This window comes from Chaetodon auriga, chromosome 8 (genome assembly GCF_051107435.1).
Source record: "Chaetodon auriga isolate fChaAug3 chromosome 8, fChaAug3.hap1, whole genome shotgun sequence".
NCBI lineage: Eukaryota > Metazoa > Chordata > Actinopteri > Chaetodontiformes > Chaetodontidae > Chaetodon > Chaetodon auriga.
The window spans coordinates 18,753,654-18,770,695 of NC_135081.1; the positions used below are offsets into that span (position 1 = coordinate 18,753,654).

Below are 17,042 nucleotides of genomic sequence, written 5' to 3' on the forward strand. Positions count from 1 at the left end.
TGCATTTCTCCTTAGGGAGGGGAGATGCTTTTTAAAAATGCAAATCAAAGCCTGATGAGGAATCAGAGGAGAGTCACAGAAGAGCAGGAAGCACTGCAGCGCTGAAAGTCTTTGCAGGGACTTGAGCACGAACCCCCCTCTGGGACGCGCATACATCTAAGTCAACGTTTACTCCTCTCACTAAACTGCTTCATATTATACATGAGCCGAGGAAAAATACAGCAAAACTCTAAGCTTCATCTTGACATTTTCCCTCTTATTTCTGATTTGTTCGTCTTTAATGCACTGTATATTTCCTATTCTTATTCATCACCCAGCTAATTTTAACAGCCATAATTTTCCTCCTGTTTGCTTCTTTCCTTCCTGTCAACCACACACTCTCCGTGCTATTTTGTGTTCTCTTGACCGCTCATTATCTTTCCCTCCACTGTCTGCTGTCCACTCTGCTCTCTCCTCACCGCAGCCGTCCAGCGGAGAGAAGGAGAGCAGGGAGGGCTGGGTGAAGATCGACACCATCGCAGCTGATAAGAGTTTCTCTAAGGTGGAGCCCAGTTCACCTCACCAGTATCAACCCAACAGATACAGCCGGATCAACATCAAGACACGGAGCTTTGCTCCACTCACACGCAATGGGTAACCATCACTGTGCTACACTTTGCTGCTCGTCTTTTACCAACATCAGTACTCCCAATGCTCTGAATGTCCTCCACCTTAACATCGGACCCTTGTTTCAGATTCGTCCTGGCCATCGTCGACAGTGGAGCTTGTGTTTCCCTCATGGGTGTGTCTATCTTCTACCGGCGCTGTCCAGCCACCAGCCTCTACTTGGCCTCCTACCCTGCGACTCCTTCAGGGGCGGAGCCAACTGCCTTAGTTCCTGTGGGCGGGACATGCGTCCCCCACAGTAAAGCACAGGGAGGCACGCCCCCTCGTATGCACTGCAACGCTGAAGGGGAGTGGATGGTCCCCGTCGGAGGATGTGTCTGTGATGAAGGCCACGAGCCGAACCTCAATGGTTCTGCCTGCTTGGGTAAGTCAGAGGAAGACTGATCAGCCTGATTCCTAATCTGGGCGTCATGTCCTCTCGATTGTAAATATGAAGTAGCTTCAGTATGTCAGTCACGTGATGAAGTTGCTGACTTGGAGGTGACATTTTAAGCAAAGAATGGTCACAATTCAAGCAGCAGAGGCTGAGATGTCCCACCTCCCAAGATCCTACACTTCTCATAATGTTAATAGATAATGTCTTTTCATTACACCCAATGCACAATTTTTCCATCTCATCCAAAAGCTTCCTTACATTACTTCCGTCATGATTATCTGTTCACAACTCATTGTTAGTTTTATCTATTTTGTGCTAACTAAAAGAACAACAGTAGTAAGTCTACTGATGCAGTAGATCAGATGGACAGTGCATTCTGTGAATGGCCCATGCTGTACGAGACATGGCCTGTTGCACACTTACACCATGACTTTTAGATTTGACCAGGTCATTACAGATAAAATATTTAACTTTTCCCTAAGTTCGAATGGCAGTTCAAATTTCTGATTTAAGAGTGATACCCACCATCACCTCTTAACTGACTTTAACTAGTAAATTTCCTATTAAACACACACAGTAGTGACTGCATTCAGGAGAACTCCTTCAACTAAAATGTCCATAAAAAGTCGTAGTAGTCAGTCATCTTTTTGGGCCAATTTTGACTTCCTGTCGCTTCTCTTCTTGGTTTTTCCTGAGATGCGACGCATCTGGATCAATACTGAAAGGAGCTGCTGTCACTCTGATACACGACTGTGCTTGATGTAGAGGTCCAGAGAAACGAGGGCAGGCAGGTCAGGTCGGGATGAGATGAGAGGGAGAGATGCTGTATGTTTTCCATGCAGCGCATTCGTACTGATTTGTACAGCTGCTACAGAGCTGTTGTATCATATATTGATCTTTTACTGGCAACGTATCAGGAGAGGAGAGGAGATACATGTATAGAGGAGCACACAGCTGAGAGCCATAACAGGGTCAGCAGAAACTGGTCAACAGCGTTTGCACTTCTCAAAGTGATTCTAAGTAGGGGACAAAAGAAGTAGAAAAAATTTGAGAGATGTCCAGACGGACAGGAAGGGATATAGGGAGAGAGCAGGAGGAGGGAGAGAGGAGGAGAGGGAGAGAGCCATAGTGAGAGGGATGTGACACATTTAGGTCATGGCGATGTAATGGCCACTCGTCTGTGAACAAGTGACAGAAACCGCAGGGGGAGCGAGGGGGAGTGGAGGCGAAACAGGGAGGGGTGGAGGGAGAGTGAAAGATAGGAGGATGCAAGTTAATGACTTAAAGAACTGAGCAGGCAAAAAAATCAGAGGGCACGAAGGCAAACGAGTGGATGGTTTGTGTGTGAATGCACGAGCGCGTCTTGCTGTATAGCTGATACGTGCTTTCCATTCCAACCGCATATGTCTGATGACGTTAAATGGCAGGATTACAGTGAAAAACTGGAGTCTACCAGGATTTTCAGCGGCCATAATTGCTCTGCTCCCTCGCATGGGGGCCCTCAAAGTCTAACTAACTCCAGCGCAATTAATCCTCCAATCCTGCCAAGTCAGCTGTGAAATGTGTTCATGCTCTTTTGCTTTACATCTGCACTCGGCCCGCCGCTTGTGTTTGTCTGCATTTGATTGATATTTACTGACAAATCACCCCTCGAAACTGTTGAGCTGCCGGAGCGATGGCTTCCACTGACTGTCTATGAATGATCTAACACATTGTTGCCCACGCTGCTCCGGCTTTTTGTTCCAACTCTCATATGATTATGTTTTGTTGATCACTTCACTGACTAATGATGTGGTTTGGCATCATTATATTGTTGTCCTCTCTGGCTCCCTGGGAATGTCGAGAAAAGAGGCAGATGGTTAACTGGCGATGCAGACGTCAAGGATTATTAACAGCAGCCGATCCTCGTTCTCACCAGAAAGTGGAGCACCGAACTTTAACTATTCGAACTCGTCCATTTTATTCCCATTTGAATTTAGCGCCAAGGACATTTTAATAATAGCGGGCAATTACAGGCTGGACTCTGCTGAGCTGTGCAATTCTGCAGAATGCTCGTTGCTTTTCTGCTGCCAGCACTTTGAGCACTTCTGAGACAACAAAACGCTTTATCGAGTTCTTTAAGTGGACATCTTAAATCACGTGCATGAAACACATTATTTAGTACATCAACCAGTACCCTTTGAGGACAAATTGCAGTGTATTTTCTCCATTTTCACCATTTCTTTGAACTCTGTTGGGCTTCTTTCTGTTTAAGTAAATCACTACAGTGTAAATTAATGCCATTTAATATCCATTTGAGAATACCACACACAATGCAGCTTTGCCCCCTCAAGCAAGACATAATTTTTAGGGACACATAAGGGACTCTTGGGTGGACTCTCCTCCCCTCAGTCTCAAGTGAAAATGAAAGTCAGTGTTAAATGATTGCCTTTAACTACACACAGCTCTAATTGCTTTCTATTTTAAGATTGGCAGGGTCCTCTGTAATGTGGATTATTATGGAAAGGACTTGAGACTCAACAACAGAAAAAATAAGCTCCATTTTTACGGTATCGACTGAGCTATGGTGTTTGCTGCTTTTTTATACATTCATCTAGCATTAATGTTTGACGCATCTGTCCAAGAGACGAGCACGCTTTAGCAGTAATGGTGCTATGGATGCCATTTTTGCTTTTTGAGTCGGTTGGCCAGTTGGCCCACCACATCAGTCCAGAGAGAAATGTCTCATCAATTATTGCATGGATTGCCAAACAATGTTGTGCAAACATTCGTGATCCCCAGAGGATGAAGCCTAATGACTTCTAGTGCCACCAGCAGGTAAACATTTTCTCACTGCTGTGAAATATCCATGTTTTATAGGATTTGGTCCAGACATTCGTGGTTTCCAGTGGATGAACTTAGTGGCTCAGTGACCCCCATGACTTATCCTCTAACTCCACTATGAGGGTGAAATTTGTTTTGCTTTTTTATTGGACGGATTGGCATTTAATTTGGTGCAGACATTCACGTCTTCTTCAGGATGAACTGTAATAACTTTGATGATGCTTAACTTTTGATCTAGCGCCATCATCACATCAAAATTTCACTTTGTAGCTTCTGGTTTGTGACTAAATGCCTGCAAAGTGAATGCCATTCCCATCAGCCTTGTGTGTACTTTGTGTTAAGTGCCAATTAGCAATTGTTGGCATGTTAACAGGCTAAACTGGATGTGAACACCTGCCTAAACATCAGCATGTTGACATTGTCATTGTGAGTATGTTAGCATGCTCATATTAGCATCAAATTCAAAACAATGAACTAAGTGCAGCCTCAGAGCCGCTAACTCCTTAAGACATATATAGGTATACTTGACATCACCTTTTTGAATTCAACTCCACCCACTTAAACCAGTGAAAACAGCGCAGAAAAAAGAAAACAGAGATCTCTTATGTGAATTAAACAAAACTGCTGTAACAGATTATTGTGCATTCATCAAGGACCCCATCGCTCATAGTAAGAAGCTGATTGGAAAAGTAGGTTTTCAGGGTCTTTAAAGTAAGTATTTAGAATTTTATTGTATGATTTTCATGTTTTTTGAGATCATAGGATCCTGTCTGTTTGACATGAAAACGAATCACTAGAAATGACAACATCAAGAGAGAAACTCTTGTGAAAACTTTGTTAATCTACTACATGTGTGACGCCTGATAATTCAGACTCACCAAAACAACACTCCACCATTTGGACTGATGATGAATTAGGTTGCCAACTGAGACATCAAACACTTATAAAAACACAGCTGGCATTTTGGCAGACAGACATTAAAAGATCGTTCTTCAATTATTTATAAAACTGTTTATCACAAGCAAGGCTTCTACACGACCACTGTAATATTCAAAGCTCAGTTTGGGAAAAAAATAAACTCTTCAGTCTTTTGAAAAATGATGAAGACAGAGGCAGATGACAAGCAGCTGCTGTTATTTAATTTTTCTACCAAGAAACAGAAGGATGTTTTTCCTCTGCTGACGTTTGCATGCCACAAGAGAGATGGAGAGGCGGGACGCTCCGGCGGAAACACAACTGAGCATGAGGCACAATTACACCTGTTCAGCCAAACATGAACCATTCCTGTAGTTTTGGGCTCCCCGAGCCGGTCCGAGCTGCCAGTGCTTTATCAGACAAGCTCTTCTCTCTGATTCCTAATCAATATTAATCCACTGCCGAGGATCCGGGCCAGGGATTAGTGCCGAGTCTTCAAATGGGCTTTGAGTTAATTTTCAAGTATGTTGGTGTCTTCTGTGGCGTGTCACTGACGGTGAAATATTCAGCTTGTCAGATTGTCCTGATTTGTCACCCACAGTGCTCAGTCTCAGCACAGACACGTCTGCTAACTATCCTGAGGTTATGCGGGCGCTTCCCATAAGAACATTTGGCCAGGGGAGGACGTTAAAGGACAGTATTATTTTGAGTCTGATCCCCTTCCTCATATCTTCTTCAAAGCAGATAATAGGATGCGATTTGCTTCCTTTTTTATTGCAGTTTTTACTTTTTCCTCAGTCCCCCACCATGGTGTGTTGTCTCATATTACAGGCACTTGTTGGCATTCGGTTGCTTTTCCAATCTATTAATAAAGGTCACGTTTTCACACAGTTTGAGTGAAACGATCAATGAGTTACAGTATTGAGTGTTGGCTGGACATCGCTGTGTGGGTGGAGCCAGACGATGATGACAAATTAACAGTGCATAACTACCTCACATCAGCCGTCTGTGTCAGTTTTATTGAGCCTGCTGGACCATCAGAGCAGTGATGATCCGGTGTAATGATGAGGCCATTGACTGTTTTGTTCAAGCTTGTTTTAGCTGGGATGTTTTTAGAGCCAGGGCGGTACACAGAATTTCATGAATAAAAATTCCCCAAACGTTTTGGGCTTGACTAGCTACAAAAAAATACCACTGCATTTTTATGTATTCGCATTATATGACGGTTTGAGGTGGAGTAGCGATGATGCAAATTCAGGTACGGCGGCTCCTCCCTCAATGGAGCATTTAGCTGCTAAAGAGAAAGTGATTTCTCTCAGGAGACCAAAAACGGAGCAAAAAGAGAGTGAATATTTGCTTACATTCGCCAGGTGGCCACAAACTCGGCTCCAAATAATGATAAGTCTAAGAGATACTCTAAGAGATGCTGGTGGATTTAATCTTGCGCAGTCATGTTTGAGAATACGTGCAGGAGAAGGAATTATTTTCTCTTAAGGTAACGCCCGCCTTCTGTTACTGTGGCAGTGTAGTTCACGTGCTGCGAAAAGCTGCTCGTTATATGAGAAGATCTAACAAAGGTTGACTTGCTTTTACATGTGGTCACGTGCTGTTGGAGCCTATATGGAAATGGATGATATTAAAGCACATGTGATTCAGTCTGACTGCTTCCAGGCTGCACTGAACGACAGAACGTCGAGAAAATGAAGGACGGAGGAAGGCATTTACCGTTGGAACCATGTGTACCCATCACTCCTGTTGTGTGGTCGCATCTGTGACCGAGCTTATGTGTGTGTGCGTGTGTGTGTGTCTTTGAGTGTGTGTGTCTGAGAGAGAGAGAGAGAGATTATGCTGGGAGCCAAAAGAGGGAATGAGTGCATGAAACAGAAAGGGAAGAGAAAAAGAGAGAAATTGGGTCAGAGATCTACATACCAACGTATTATGTTAACATCAAATTACTCACCTCGCTGCTGCCTTTGTTTCTATTTCTGTTTATCTCTTCACAAATTAATTTCTGTTTTCCACTGTACTTATTTTTTTTTTCTCTTTGCATGCGTCTCGCCTTTGCTGAACTAATCCTTTCCCCTTATCTATCTATGTATGTTTCTTCTTTTGGTGTTTGTCTTTATTTATTCTTTTTTTCTTGCTCTCTCACAACTACAGTATCTCTGCGTTTTTCCTGCTTGAAATGAGGTTTCTTGATAAAGTATTTTGCCACTTGCAAGTAATTTGACTCAAAATCTGTAAGTAGAGCTGCAACTTATGATTATTTTATTATTATTGTTAATAATTTTTTTTATCATTTAGTCTTTGAAATCTTTAAAAAGTCAATTTGACAAGCTGGAATCAAATTTTGGGGCTTTTTTGCCAAAGAAGGGTGTGACATGAAGTTTGATGTACACCTTAGATTAGATAAATGACACTTATCAACTTCAGTCAACAGGCATCGCTCATATTTGTTCCTGTAATACATGTAGTACCCATGTCTGTCTGTCATCACCAGCCCTCACTGTAACTCCTCTCCTTCACTCCTTCTCCTCCTTCCTCTCTCCTCACCTCCCCCAGTGTACTGATGTAAAAGCATGTGTGTCTCTGTTTGTTATGGCCACGAACTGTCAACTGTATAGCTGAGAAGATGGATGGATGGATGGATGTCACTGGGGGGAGGGGGGAGTCGCAGATCAAGTGAGAGGGCAGAGGGCTTGCTTTCTCATTGGCCGGTGTAATCAAGTGGATGAGGATGGGAGGAGGGGGGCTGGGGGGGGCTGGGGGGTGGCTTTGTAGAAGACTCATGTTTCGTGTCAGAGCTGTAAGAGAACACGTCTGGTAATGTGCAGCAGGGACATAAAAGATGGAGGAAGGAGGATCTTTCGCTGTCCTCCTCTGCATAATCCTCCTGTTCATCCGACAACTGTCCTGGGTCCTCCATGTCCATGTTCACTTCTTCCCCTTTCTCTAGTTTATTCTCTCTCTGTGGTCTCTCAACATGCTTTTACTTCTCTCTTATCTCCATTTTTCCCTCTTCACACCTGTTTGAAAGCAAAGTCGCTCTCTGAGACGAGTGAGAACACAGAAAGCCTTTTATCCGTTTATTCTTTCCCTCCTTCACTTCTTGCCTTCTTATCTTCTACTCCCACGCTGCCCCGGCACCAGCCAGCATATGCATCCACGCACACATATACGGCATGTCAGATTTGAGACATGCTTCATCTTCTTGACAGGGTTATATAAATAAGGTGAGGGGTTCACTCCCGCTGACCAGAAACAACACACACACATCCTCCCTCGTCCTCCATCTCTAGGAGTGTGTTTACTCTGTTTAAAACCGTATGAGAGGGTCCTTCTTTTAGGCTGCTGGGTCAGGTGTGCCATTTACACACTCAGAGGTACAAGAAAGCCTCACTGTATCAGGATATACACACAGTCTGCATTTAGCCGACAGCCAGAGAGACCTCTTTTGAACGATGCAACCTTTAGTTGACACTACTTTAGGTGTACGCACACACACACACACACACACACAGAGTGTGAAAATGGCAGCAGACCAATCCGGAGGCACTCCTGTCAGTGTTCTCATAGTCCTGCTCAGGATGAGCGCTCGGCGCTCTGGCAGGCAGCAGCATGACGTGACGTGTGTGTTACCTTGACCTCAGCGCTCGACTGTCCTGCTGTTGACATTAACAATTGGCACATTTCACAGATTTTCCACCGTTAAACTGAATAACAGCCTGCAGGTTCAAATGGCATTTCCAGTGTGTGTGTGTGTGTGTGTGTGTGTGTGTGTGTGTGTGAGAGAGAGAGAGAGAGAGAGAGAGAAATATATGCAGACTTTGATTTTTACTTGAATGATCAGAATTTATTATTAATGTAATTCTTTATGAGTTTCTGCTCCGCTCTCTGTTTCATTAGGGAGTAATTACACATTTTGTTGCTGTCCAGTGAAAATTACATTTGGTGAAAAGACAAACTGATGAACTAAAGTTTCCTTTATGGGATAAGAAAGTTCTCCCACTTCTTACTGGAATAGTTTCACATTTTGGAAAATCAGATGAGAAGATTGGCACCACTCTCATGTCTGCCCATTAAATGTAAGGCTAAATCCAACAGCTCGTTAGCTTAGCTTAGCACAAAAACTGGAAGCAGGGGGAAACTGCTAGCTTGGCTTTAACTCTTCACCAGAAAGTCAATCAGCATATTTCCCAGAATGTCCAGTTTTTGCTGTGAGTTAAATAGATGTTTAAAGCCTGTTGGATTATACAGAAAAACCATTGTCACTATGTTGAAAACAGAGTTGTTTTCTTAGTTCATGAAAAGGTGTCATTTTGGAGGTGCATAGTTTTCACAGGACAGTGATGATATGTGACACTTCAACTCAACTCCAACATCTGTTTACTAGCTTTGGAGCTATTACACACGTCCCCTGCCTGCGCTAGCTCCATTTACTGATGAAGACTGTAAAAACGTTGCAGTTGAAAGCTCAGAAAAACTAGCTTTTAAGCGGCCCTTGGAGTTGACATTATTTTGTCATTCATCCAGTTCCCAAGGTTGAGAATGAAGGAAAGCTTTGATTCCATCCTCACATGTGTACGCAACAGATGAAGCTACTACCAACAGCCGGTTAGCTTAGCTTAGCACAAACACTGGAAACAGGCAGATACAGCTAGCCGGGCTATGTTTGATGCTAACAAAATCAGCCTACCAGCCCTTCTAAAGCTCACAATTTCACACGTTTTATCTCATTTGTTTGGTCTGTACAAAAACCAAGATTTAAAAATGACACATAGTGACTAGGCTAGCTGCTGTAGCTTCATATTTACTGTACTAACATAAAAGTTATATGGGTTTCTTATCTTATTTGATAAAGAAAATAAGCTGAGAAAATGTCAAACTACTCCTCTGACACACTGATGTAGGGACAGTGTGACCATTTTGTGCTTTTTGAACTTGAGACTGATGGTTTTGCTGCTCTGTGCTAACACAGGCCACTTCCTCTGTAAACACAGTAAATGACTGTGCTGGACAAAGCCAACAACAAACAGCAGGCCGCCATGTCTTAGATGAACTTTTGACTCAACGGGAACCACAAGCCAAGCTCAAATTGATGCTTTACCCCGAAATAGCTTCTGGTGTTTGACTTTGTCCTGGACACCATGGACCAAAACAATAAAACGGGACAAATTGGAAGTACACAAGCTGTGTATTTCTCAAAATACTGCCAGTTCACAGACGTTTCAAGATGGTCCTCTGCTCAGCCGAGGGGAAAAACTGTGGAAAACATTTTGTTTATTTGGTTACTTGACTTTCAGTGATCATGAACCAAACTACAGACATTCTTATCTGAAGGTCCATCTGTTAACTTGTTCTCGAGCTTTCGACCAGCACGTCATGGAGCTATAGCTCCTTAAACTTTCCATTGTCTACATCTGCAGTTCCATGACAACTGAGCAAACTCCACCTGTATGATGTGGTTTCAGAGCAAGTGAGTCAGTGGACCTTGACTTAAGAGTGTTTTGTCAACTGCTGTCAAGCTCTCCTACTGATACATACACTTCTTACATGTTTTTTTTGCCTGCAAATGGAAGAACTGGCAGATTTAGTTTAGTCTGACACTGAATTTGTTTTTCAGTGTCTCTTTTCAAATTGTCTTCTTTCCTCTGGATGAGGATGTGTTAGTGAAACCAGCAGGGAGAGACAGTGTGATACAACCTTGAAACCCTGCAGACTCCTACATGGCACAGTTCTGGTTACCACTGACTCAGCGTGAACACTGATCACTTTATTTATTTGATTCTTAACAGAGGATGAACCTCAGCCTCCATGTTTTTCTCCTGTCCCTCCGCAGCTTGTCCGGTGGGCTACTTCAAGTCCGTCTCAGGTTCTGTTCCCTGCTCAGTGTGTCCCTCCAACAGCAGAACCAGCCAAGAGGGATCGAGTGTGTGTGAATGTCGCAGCGGCTTTTATCGGTCAGCGAATGATGCCAACTCTTCTGCCTGCACAAGTGAGCTTTGTTGGTTTGTTTGTTTACGCCTGGCTCTCTGGGAGGTGTTCAAGAGGCCTCATTGGTCATTTGTCATTTACTCAGACTGTGAGAACCGAGATGTACAGTCAGTGACCGGAATCCATCCTCTTTTTTTAGCACAATATAATGGACATTTAATTCCCCCAGCAGAAAGAAAACTGTGAAGTATTTAGTTTCTGCTCGCTGAGCTCAAATTGTGTCACTGCCAAACTTTGTTTTATAAAGTTCTTTCCATTACTTTACATGGTTAAACATCTTTGCCAGCATGCAGCTTCTTTCATATCTTAAACTTTTTAGCAGATGCTGCCATCTAAGTGTCTACCGCTTACATTATGCATGTCAAAGCCTTCCCTCTATATCTGTGTTCTCTCCACAGCTCCTCCATCTGCTCCGGTCTCTCTGTCCTGGGAGTACGAGAGCGGCGACGGCGGGGTGTCCTTAAGGTGGCGCCCTCCGGTGGACATGGGAGGCCGCAGCGAAGTGTGGTACGGGGTGGTGTGTCGCATCTGCCCATCAGCCACCTTCTCCAACCCGGCGTCGTGCTCGTGGTGTGGGGAGGGCGTCACCTTCAGCCCCTCCCAGACCAACCTGAAACAAACCAAGGTCACCCTTAACAACCTGCTGACCAGAGTCACTTATCTCATACAGGTACTGTGCTAAGCTGTCTGTTTAAGGCATAAAACACTTTCCCTTAACACCTTTTAAATAGTCTAAGTTGTCTGTGGGAGTTGATTTTACAGTAGTAACTGTTTTAAACTGCAGGTCTGGGTTACTGGTGAATGTTTGGAAGTTGTTTTTAAGGATTTTCTGTGAATGTTGAAACATTTCCTGGATCCACAGAGGAGGCGGGCTCTTTTATTCCATAAGCTCCACATCAGCAAATACACAGTAACATTTATTATTTAGCTCGGAATCACTCAACTAAATCATAGCTTATTTCTTATTCATAATGGGCCGATATTTCCCATCTTCTGGTGTTTGTTGACTGGCCAACACAGCTGCAAGTGCCACGCTTTGTTTCTCAAACACGGGTGCATGTCATAAAAGTTAATAGAAAAAAGCTTCAAATGTCACATCTGTGTGTTCTTCGTATTGACAGGTGCAAGCCATGAATGAGGTGTCAGCTTTGAGCCCCTTTCCAGCGCGATACACAAGCATCAATTTCACTACGAGCCAGTCAGGTGAGCGCGGGACAGAGAGGATGAAAAGGATGAGATGAAAGAGAAAAGATGCTCTGATGATGATGTTTGTGTAGATACTGTGTGTGTGTGTGTGTGTGTGTGTGTGTGTGTGTGTGTGTGTGTGTGTGTGTGTGTGCGCGCCTGTCTGGGGTTTCTCTCCCCCTGAAACTCTCTCCTTCTTTCTTTCTGTGTCTCTGCTCCATCTTTCCTGCTCCTGCTCTCTGGACGGGAGGTAGCTCGAGGTTACAATATCCTGTCAGATCCCATTATAGTCAGTGTGGAGGAAGAAAGGGACAAATGAGAGATGGGAAGACAAAAAGACGGACAGAAAGTAGATGAATGGGGAGAGGAGAGCAGAATGGAGCGTTGTGCAGACAGAAGTAGTCCATTATACAATTTTCCAAGAAACTGATCAAGATCGATTAGAACTTAAATAATCCAAAACCTTCTTGTGTCTGCTCTCAGACTTTATTGATTAAATTAACGGGATGGCAGAAAGTTCCCTTTGACGTCTGGCCGGTCAGTATAGTGACTGTAACTAGATCTGTGAGGTGAGCCATGAAAACGCCTATTCCACTTTCATGCTCTACTAAATGTTCTATCACACTGCCCCCTTGTGGTCACCATTGCATCAACACAAGTTCACGGTTTTACTGTTGTGGGACGATGGGGTTTGCAGATGGATGAGATGGTTGTTTCCAGTGGTGGAACATGGTTAAGCACATTCACTCAAGTGCTGTATTTAAGGACGACACCTGTACTTTACTTGAGTATTTCTGGTGGTTTTATAGATTATGATGCATTGCTGTGGATTAAAATATCCAAAGCAGATAAAATTATTAGATTAGATTCAACTTTATTGTCATTGTCAGAGTGCAACACAGAGACAACAAAATGCAGTAAAAGGTCAGTGACCAACATGGGGCTGAAACCCACAACCCTGAAATAAAGAGTCTCATGCTCTCATACCGACTGAGCTAGCCAGGCCATGACAACCTTAAACCATTTTACAGCACAAAGAGTACTTCTACTTTTGATGCTTTAAGTACACTTTGCTGATACATACTTGTACTAAAGTAATGTTTTGAATCCAGGATTTTACATGTAGTGGAGTGTTTTCACAATGTAGTATTGATAGTTTTACATAAGTAAAGGATCTGAATATTTCCTCCACCGCTGGTTGTCTCCCACAGTTCCCAGTACAGTTCCCATGATGCACCAGCTGAGCCGAGCCCCAGACTCCATCACTCTGTCGTGGCCTCAGCCAGACAGGCCCAACGGAGACATCCTGGAGTACCAGCTTAGATACTATGACAAGGTACACTGAGTCACTCCCAAACATGCTGCACCACCGTCCAGACTGACTCATGACAAAAGTCACCACTAAATGTCCTTCGTCTGCGTCCTTCAGGGTTCAGATGTGGACAGCGCCGCGAGTGTGTACAGTGAGACCAACACAGTGACCGTCAACTCTCTGATTCCGGGCTCCATCTACGCCTTCCAGATCAGAGCTCGAAATGAACGGGGCTACGGCCCCTACAGCAACACCATCTACTTCACCACGCTGCCTCTGGGTACAACGCTCATTCACTGTCATACCAGTGAAATCCTTTATTCTTCACAAAGTGGTTGCTGGGGTCTACACAAAAACAACAACCATAACAAAACAACAGTTTAAAATCACAGCTTCAATAAGATCCGAAAATCAGGGTTATCAGGGTAAAAGATCAGATCTCGGTTCCACTGTAAGTGAAAATACAATGGCTGGTTTTAGAAAATACTCATGACAACACTGACGTCTGTTCAGTTCCAGTAACAGCAGTGTTTGTACTTAGTTCCAGCAGCTGATGGTGTCCTCCTTCTCTCCCGCAGAGGAACATTCACAGCAGATCCAGAATCGGCTTCCTCTGCTGGTCGGGTCAGTGATGGGCGGAGCAGCATTTCTCCTGGTGGTGGCAGCGATTGTGGTTGTGGTGGTATTTCGCAGGTACTGTAATTTTCCGATCAGTTCGCACCATCAGACACAGGATCTGTTTTTTTTTTTAACCTCCTGCGTTTTGTTTGCTTTTGCGCGGCAGTAAGAGGAGGGAGAGTCCGTACAGCGACAGACTCCAGAGGTACATCAGTAACCGAGGTGAGCGTTAGTTTAATGTCATTTCATTTACTTTAAATTCAGTTTGGTCAAGTGAATGATTCATTTCATTTTTGATTCATTTAATGGTTTCATTTCACCTGAAAAAGTAGACAAATGCTTCACATCTATCTGAATGAATGGGACAGACCTTATTTTGAAATAGGATTAAACTTCCCATGTCTTCTAAATTAATATTTATCCTTAGAAATACAGTACTGCACATCATGGTGTACAGTCATTTCTCTCTGCAGGGCGGTGAAAGATCATCTCATCCTCCTGTCATGACAATAAATGTATTAAAATATTGCTGCTTACTTTTAAATTCCAGGTGGAGTTAAGTACTATGTGGACCCATCCACATACGAGGACCCCAGCGAGGCTGTCAAAGAGTTCGCCCGTGAGATAGATCCCACTCATGTCAAGATTGAGGAGGTGATCGGTGCAGGTGGGCCTGATACTAGATTCTCTTTTCAATCATATTATAGTAATAATATTAGTAATAGTAATAATCTGTTCCACCTCCTCTCCACTCCAGCCCAGTTTGGGGAGGTCTCCCGGGGCCGCTACCGTCCGCTGGGTCGCAGGGAGGTGCTGGTAGCGGTGAAGACCCTGCGCTGGGGGGCGTCCGACAGAGAGAGGGGGATGTTCCTCAGTGAGGCAGGGGTCCTGGGACAGTTTGACCACCCCAATGTGCTGAAGTTGGAGGGTGTGATCACTCGTAGCCCCCCAGAGAGGATCATCACTGAGTTCATGGAGAACGGGCCCCTGGACTCCTTCCTCAGGGTGAGACAACAACACGCTGTTTACATCTTCGGGATGTTTTTAGTGAATGCACACATTTCACTTGACTATAAACCAAAGAATCTCCTCCTCTCCTCTCCCGTTCTCCTGCCCTCATAACTCCTTCAGGAGAACGAGGGACAGTTCAGCGTCCTCCAGCTTGTTGGGATGCTCAGAGGGATCGGTGCAGGGATGCGTTACCTCTCTGAGAGGAACTTTGTCCACCGGGACCTGGCAGCAAGGAACGTGTTGGTCAACTCCAACCTGGTCTGTAAGGTGTCCGACTTCGGCCTGTCCCGACTCATGAGGGGCCTGGACCACAACATACCCACCTACACCGCCTCACTGGTACATATTGAGCTCCTGTGGCTTTTAAACGCACCTGATTTGTGGTTTCAGTGTAACATAATTCACTAATTCACCATCTGTCTTCCTCCATCAGGGCAGCAAGATCCCTGTGAGGTGGACGGCACCAGAAGCCTTTCAGCATCGCAAGTTCAGCTCAGCGAGTGATGTCTGGAGCTTCGGCATACTTATGTGGGAAGTGATGTCATATGGGGAGCGTCCGTACTGGGACATGAGCAATCAGGAAGTGAGTATACAGGAGAATGTTGCCTGAGCACAAAAGGCCATGATTTACTAACTGGAAATGCAGTCAGATCCTTTGCCTCAGTGCAAATTCAACAACTACAGTGTACTAAATGCCATTAAAGGTAGGCCCTCTGTGGGTTAAGGCACTCGCTGAACTGCAGCATCCACTGTTTACATCCAACATCTAAATCTGTTGAATAAAAGTGCTCTGTCTTAAAACACAAGGAGGGTACTTACAAATTAGAGACAGCTGTACTTTATTACCCCTCCTTTTTATTTAACAGCCATATTTAAACGTTGACAAAATGTCAGACATCTGGAATTTGCATAATTTCCTCTTAGTCACTCTTACGAGCCCTGAGTGGTCTGTGACCTTTTACATAATGCAGTTACACAAGAATCCTCACACAGTCTGTTCTACTTATGTCTGAGGTGTCCCTCGCTCTCTCTGCAGGTGATGAAGGCAGTAGCAGACCAGTATCGTCTCCCTGCCCCACACAGCTGCCCCCCAGCCCTCCACTCTCTGATGCTTCAGTGCTGGCAGGCTGAACGAGGCGACCGGCCAGGCTTTGACTCGCTCCTGTCCTCCTTGGATCGGCTCATCAGGCACCCTGCCTCCCTCAAGGCGGAGCCAACGCGGTGAGACAGCAGATTCTGGCCAAACATATCAGAGGCAGCAGGCGATGAACAATCTGTTGTATTTCTGGATTCTCATGCTCTCATTTTTGACATTTACAGAAGCTGCTCTCAGCCGCTGCTCAGCCCCACCCCCACAGACTTATCAGCAGTGGCAACAGTCAGTGATTGGCTGAAGGCGCTGAGGATGGAGAGATATCAGGATGAGTTTGAACAGGCACACCTGGACACATTAGACAGAGTCAGCATGCTCACCATGGAGTGAGTATGGTCTTTATTGTTAAAGTTTGTTTTATGTAACTAATGAATGAAACATGTTCCGGCCATGTTTAGAAATGAGTCAGATTTTAGTGGAAGGGACAGCCAAAACCAGCCAGTGTCTCATCACTGTTTCCAGCTGCATGTTGTCTGTGATGGATCAAGTTTCAGGTTGATTTGAAAATGCGTTTACAGAACATATTGGTGAGAACTGTCTCAGACTGTCTCAAAGTGTATTACTTTGTGTGAAGTGGACTCAGTAGCAGCACAAGTGTGAAGTATACACAATTTGTATATTGACTATATTGACAAAAAGAAGCTGAGCTCAAGGTTCATTTTCCAGCAGTTGTCATGACAGCCGAGCAAACATCTATTTCCAACATCAAGAACGAACTTTCACACTCAATTACTCAATTATATGCTCTTGCAAACTGAGTACAACCCAGATTCCAAATAAGCTTGGACGCTGTGGGAAACGTAACATTCACATTTTACTGACAACAGTTTACAAAGTGTTCCTGAGCCCAATGTAGTAATATCCTTCATCCAATCACGTGTTCACAAAGTGGTGAACCTCGCTCCACCCTCGCTTGTTAACGACTGAGCCTTTCCAGGACGCCCCTTTCAATCATGATACTCTCACCTGTTACCAGTGAACCTGATTAC

At 44.3% G+C, this 17,042-nt stretch overlaps 1 protein-coding gene across 1 annotated transcript in view; it reads left to right on the forward strand.

Annotated features, from left to right (window-relative positions):
* ephb6 (eph receptor B6) overlaps positions 1 to 17,042 on the forward strand; it is a 36,217-nt gene that overhangs the window by 17,236 nt on the left and 1,939 nt on the right. The window contains exons 4-18 of the mRNA XM_076737552.1: positions 464 to 633; positions 735 to 1,030; positions 10,620 to 10,775; positions 11,173 to 11,444; positions 11,896 to 11,977; positions 13,171 to 13,295; positions 13,389 to 13,551; positions 13,850 to 13,964; positions 14,056 to 14,111; positions 14,440 to 14,556; positions 14,647 to 14,894; positions 15,021 to 15,239; positions 15,334 to 15,483; positions 15,937 to 16,121; positions 16,221 to 16,379. Of these exons, the coding sequence (XP_076593667.1) occupies positions 464 to 633; positions 735 to 1,030; positions 10,620 to 10,775; positions 11,173 to 11,444; positions 11,896 to 11,977; positions 13,171 to 13,295; positions 13,389 to 13,551; positions 13,850 to 13,964; positions 14,056 to 14,111; positions 14,440 to 14,556; positions 14,647 to 14,894; positions 15,021 to 15,239; positions 15,334 to 15,483; positions 15,937 to 16,121; positions 16,221 to 16,379 (2,513 nt within the window). The remainder of the gene's footprint in view (positions 1 to 463; positions 634 to 734; positions 1,031 to 10,619; positions 10,776 to 11,172; positions 11,445 to 11,895; positions 11,978 to 13,170; positions 13,296 to 13,388; positions 13,552 to 13,849; positions 13,965 to 14,055; positions 14,112 to 14,439; positions 14,557 to 14,646; positions 14,895 to 15,020; positions 15,240 to 15,333; positions 15,484 to 15,936; positions 16,122 to 16,220; positions 16,380 to 17,042) is intronic.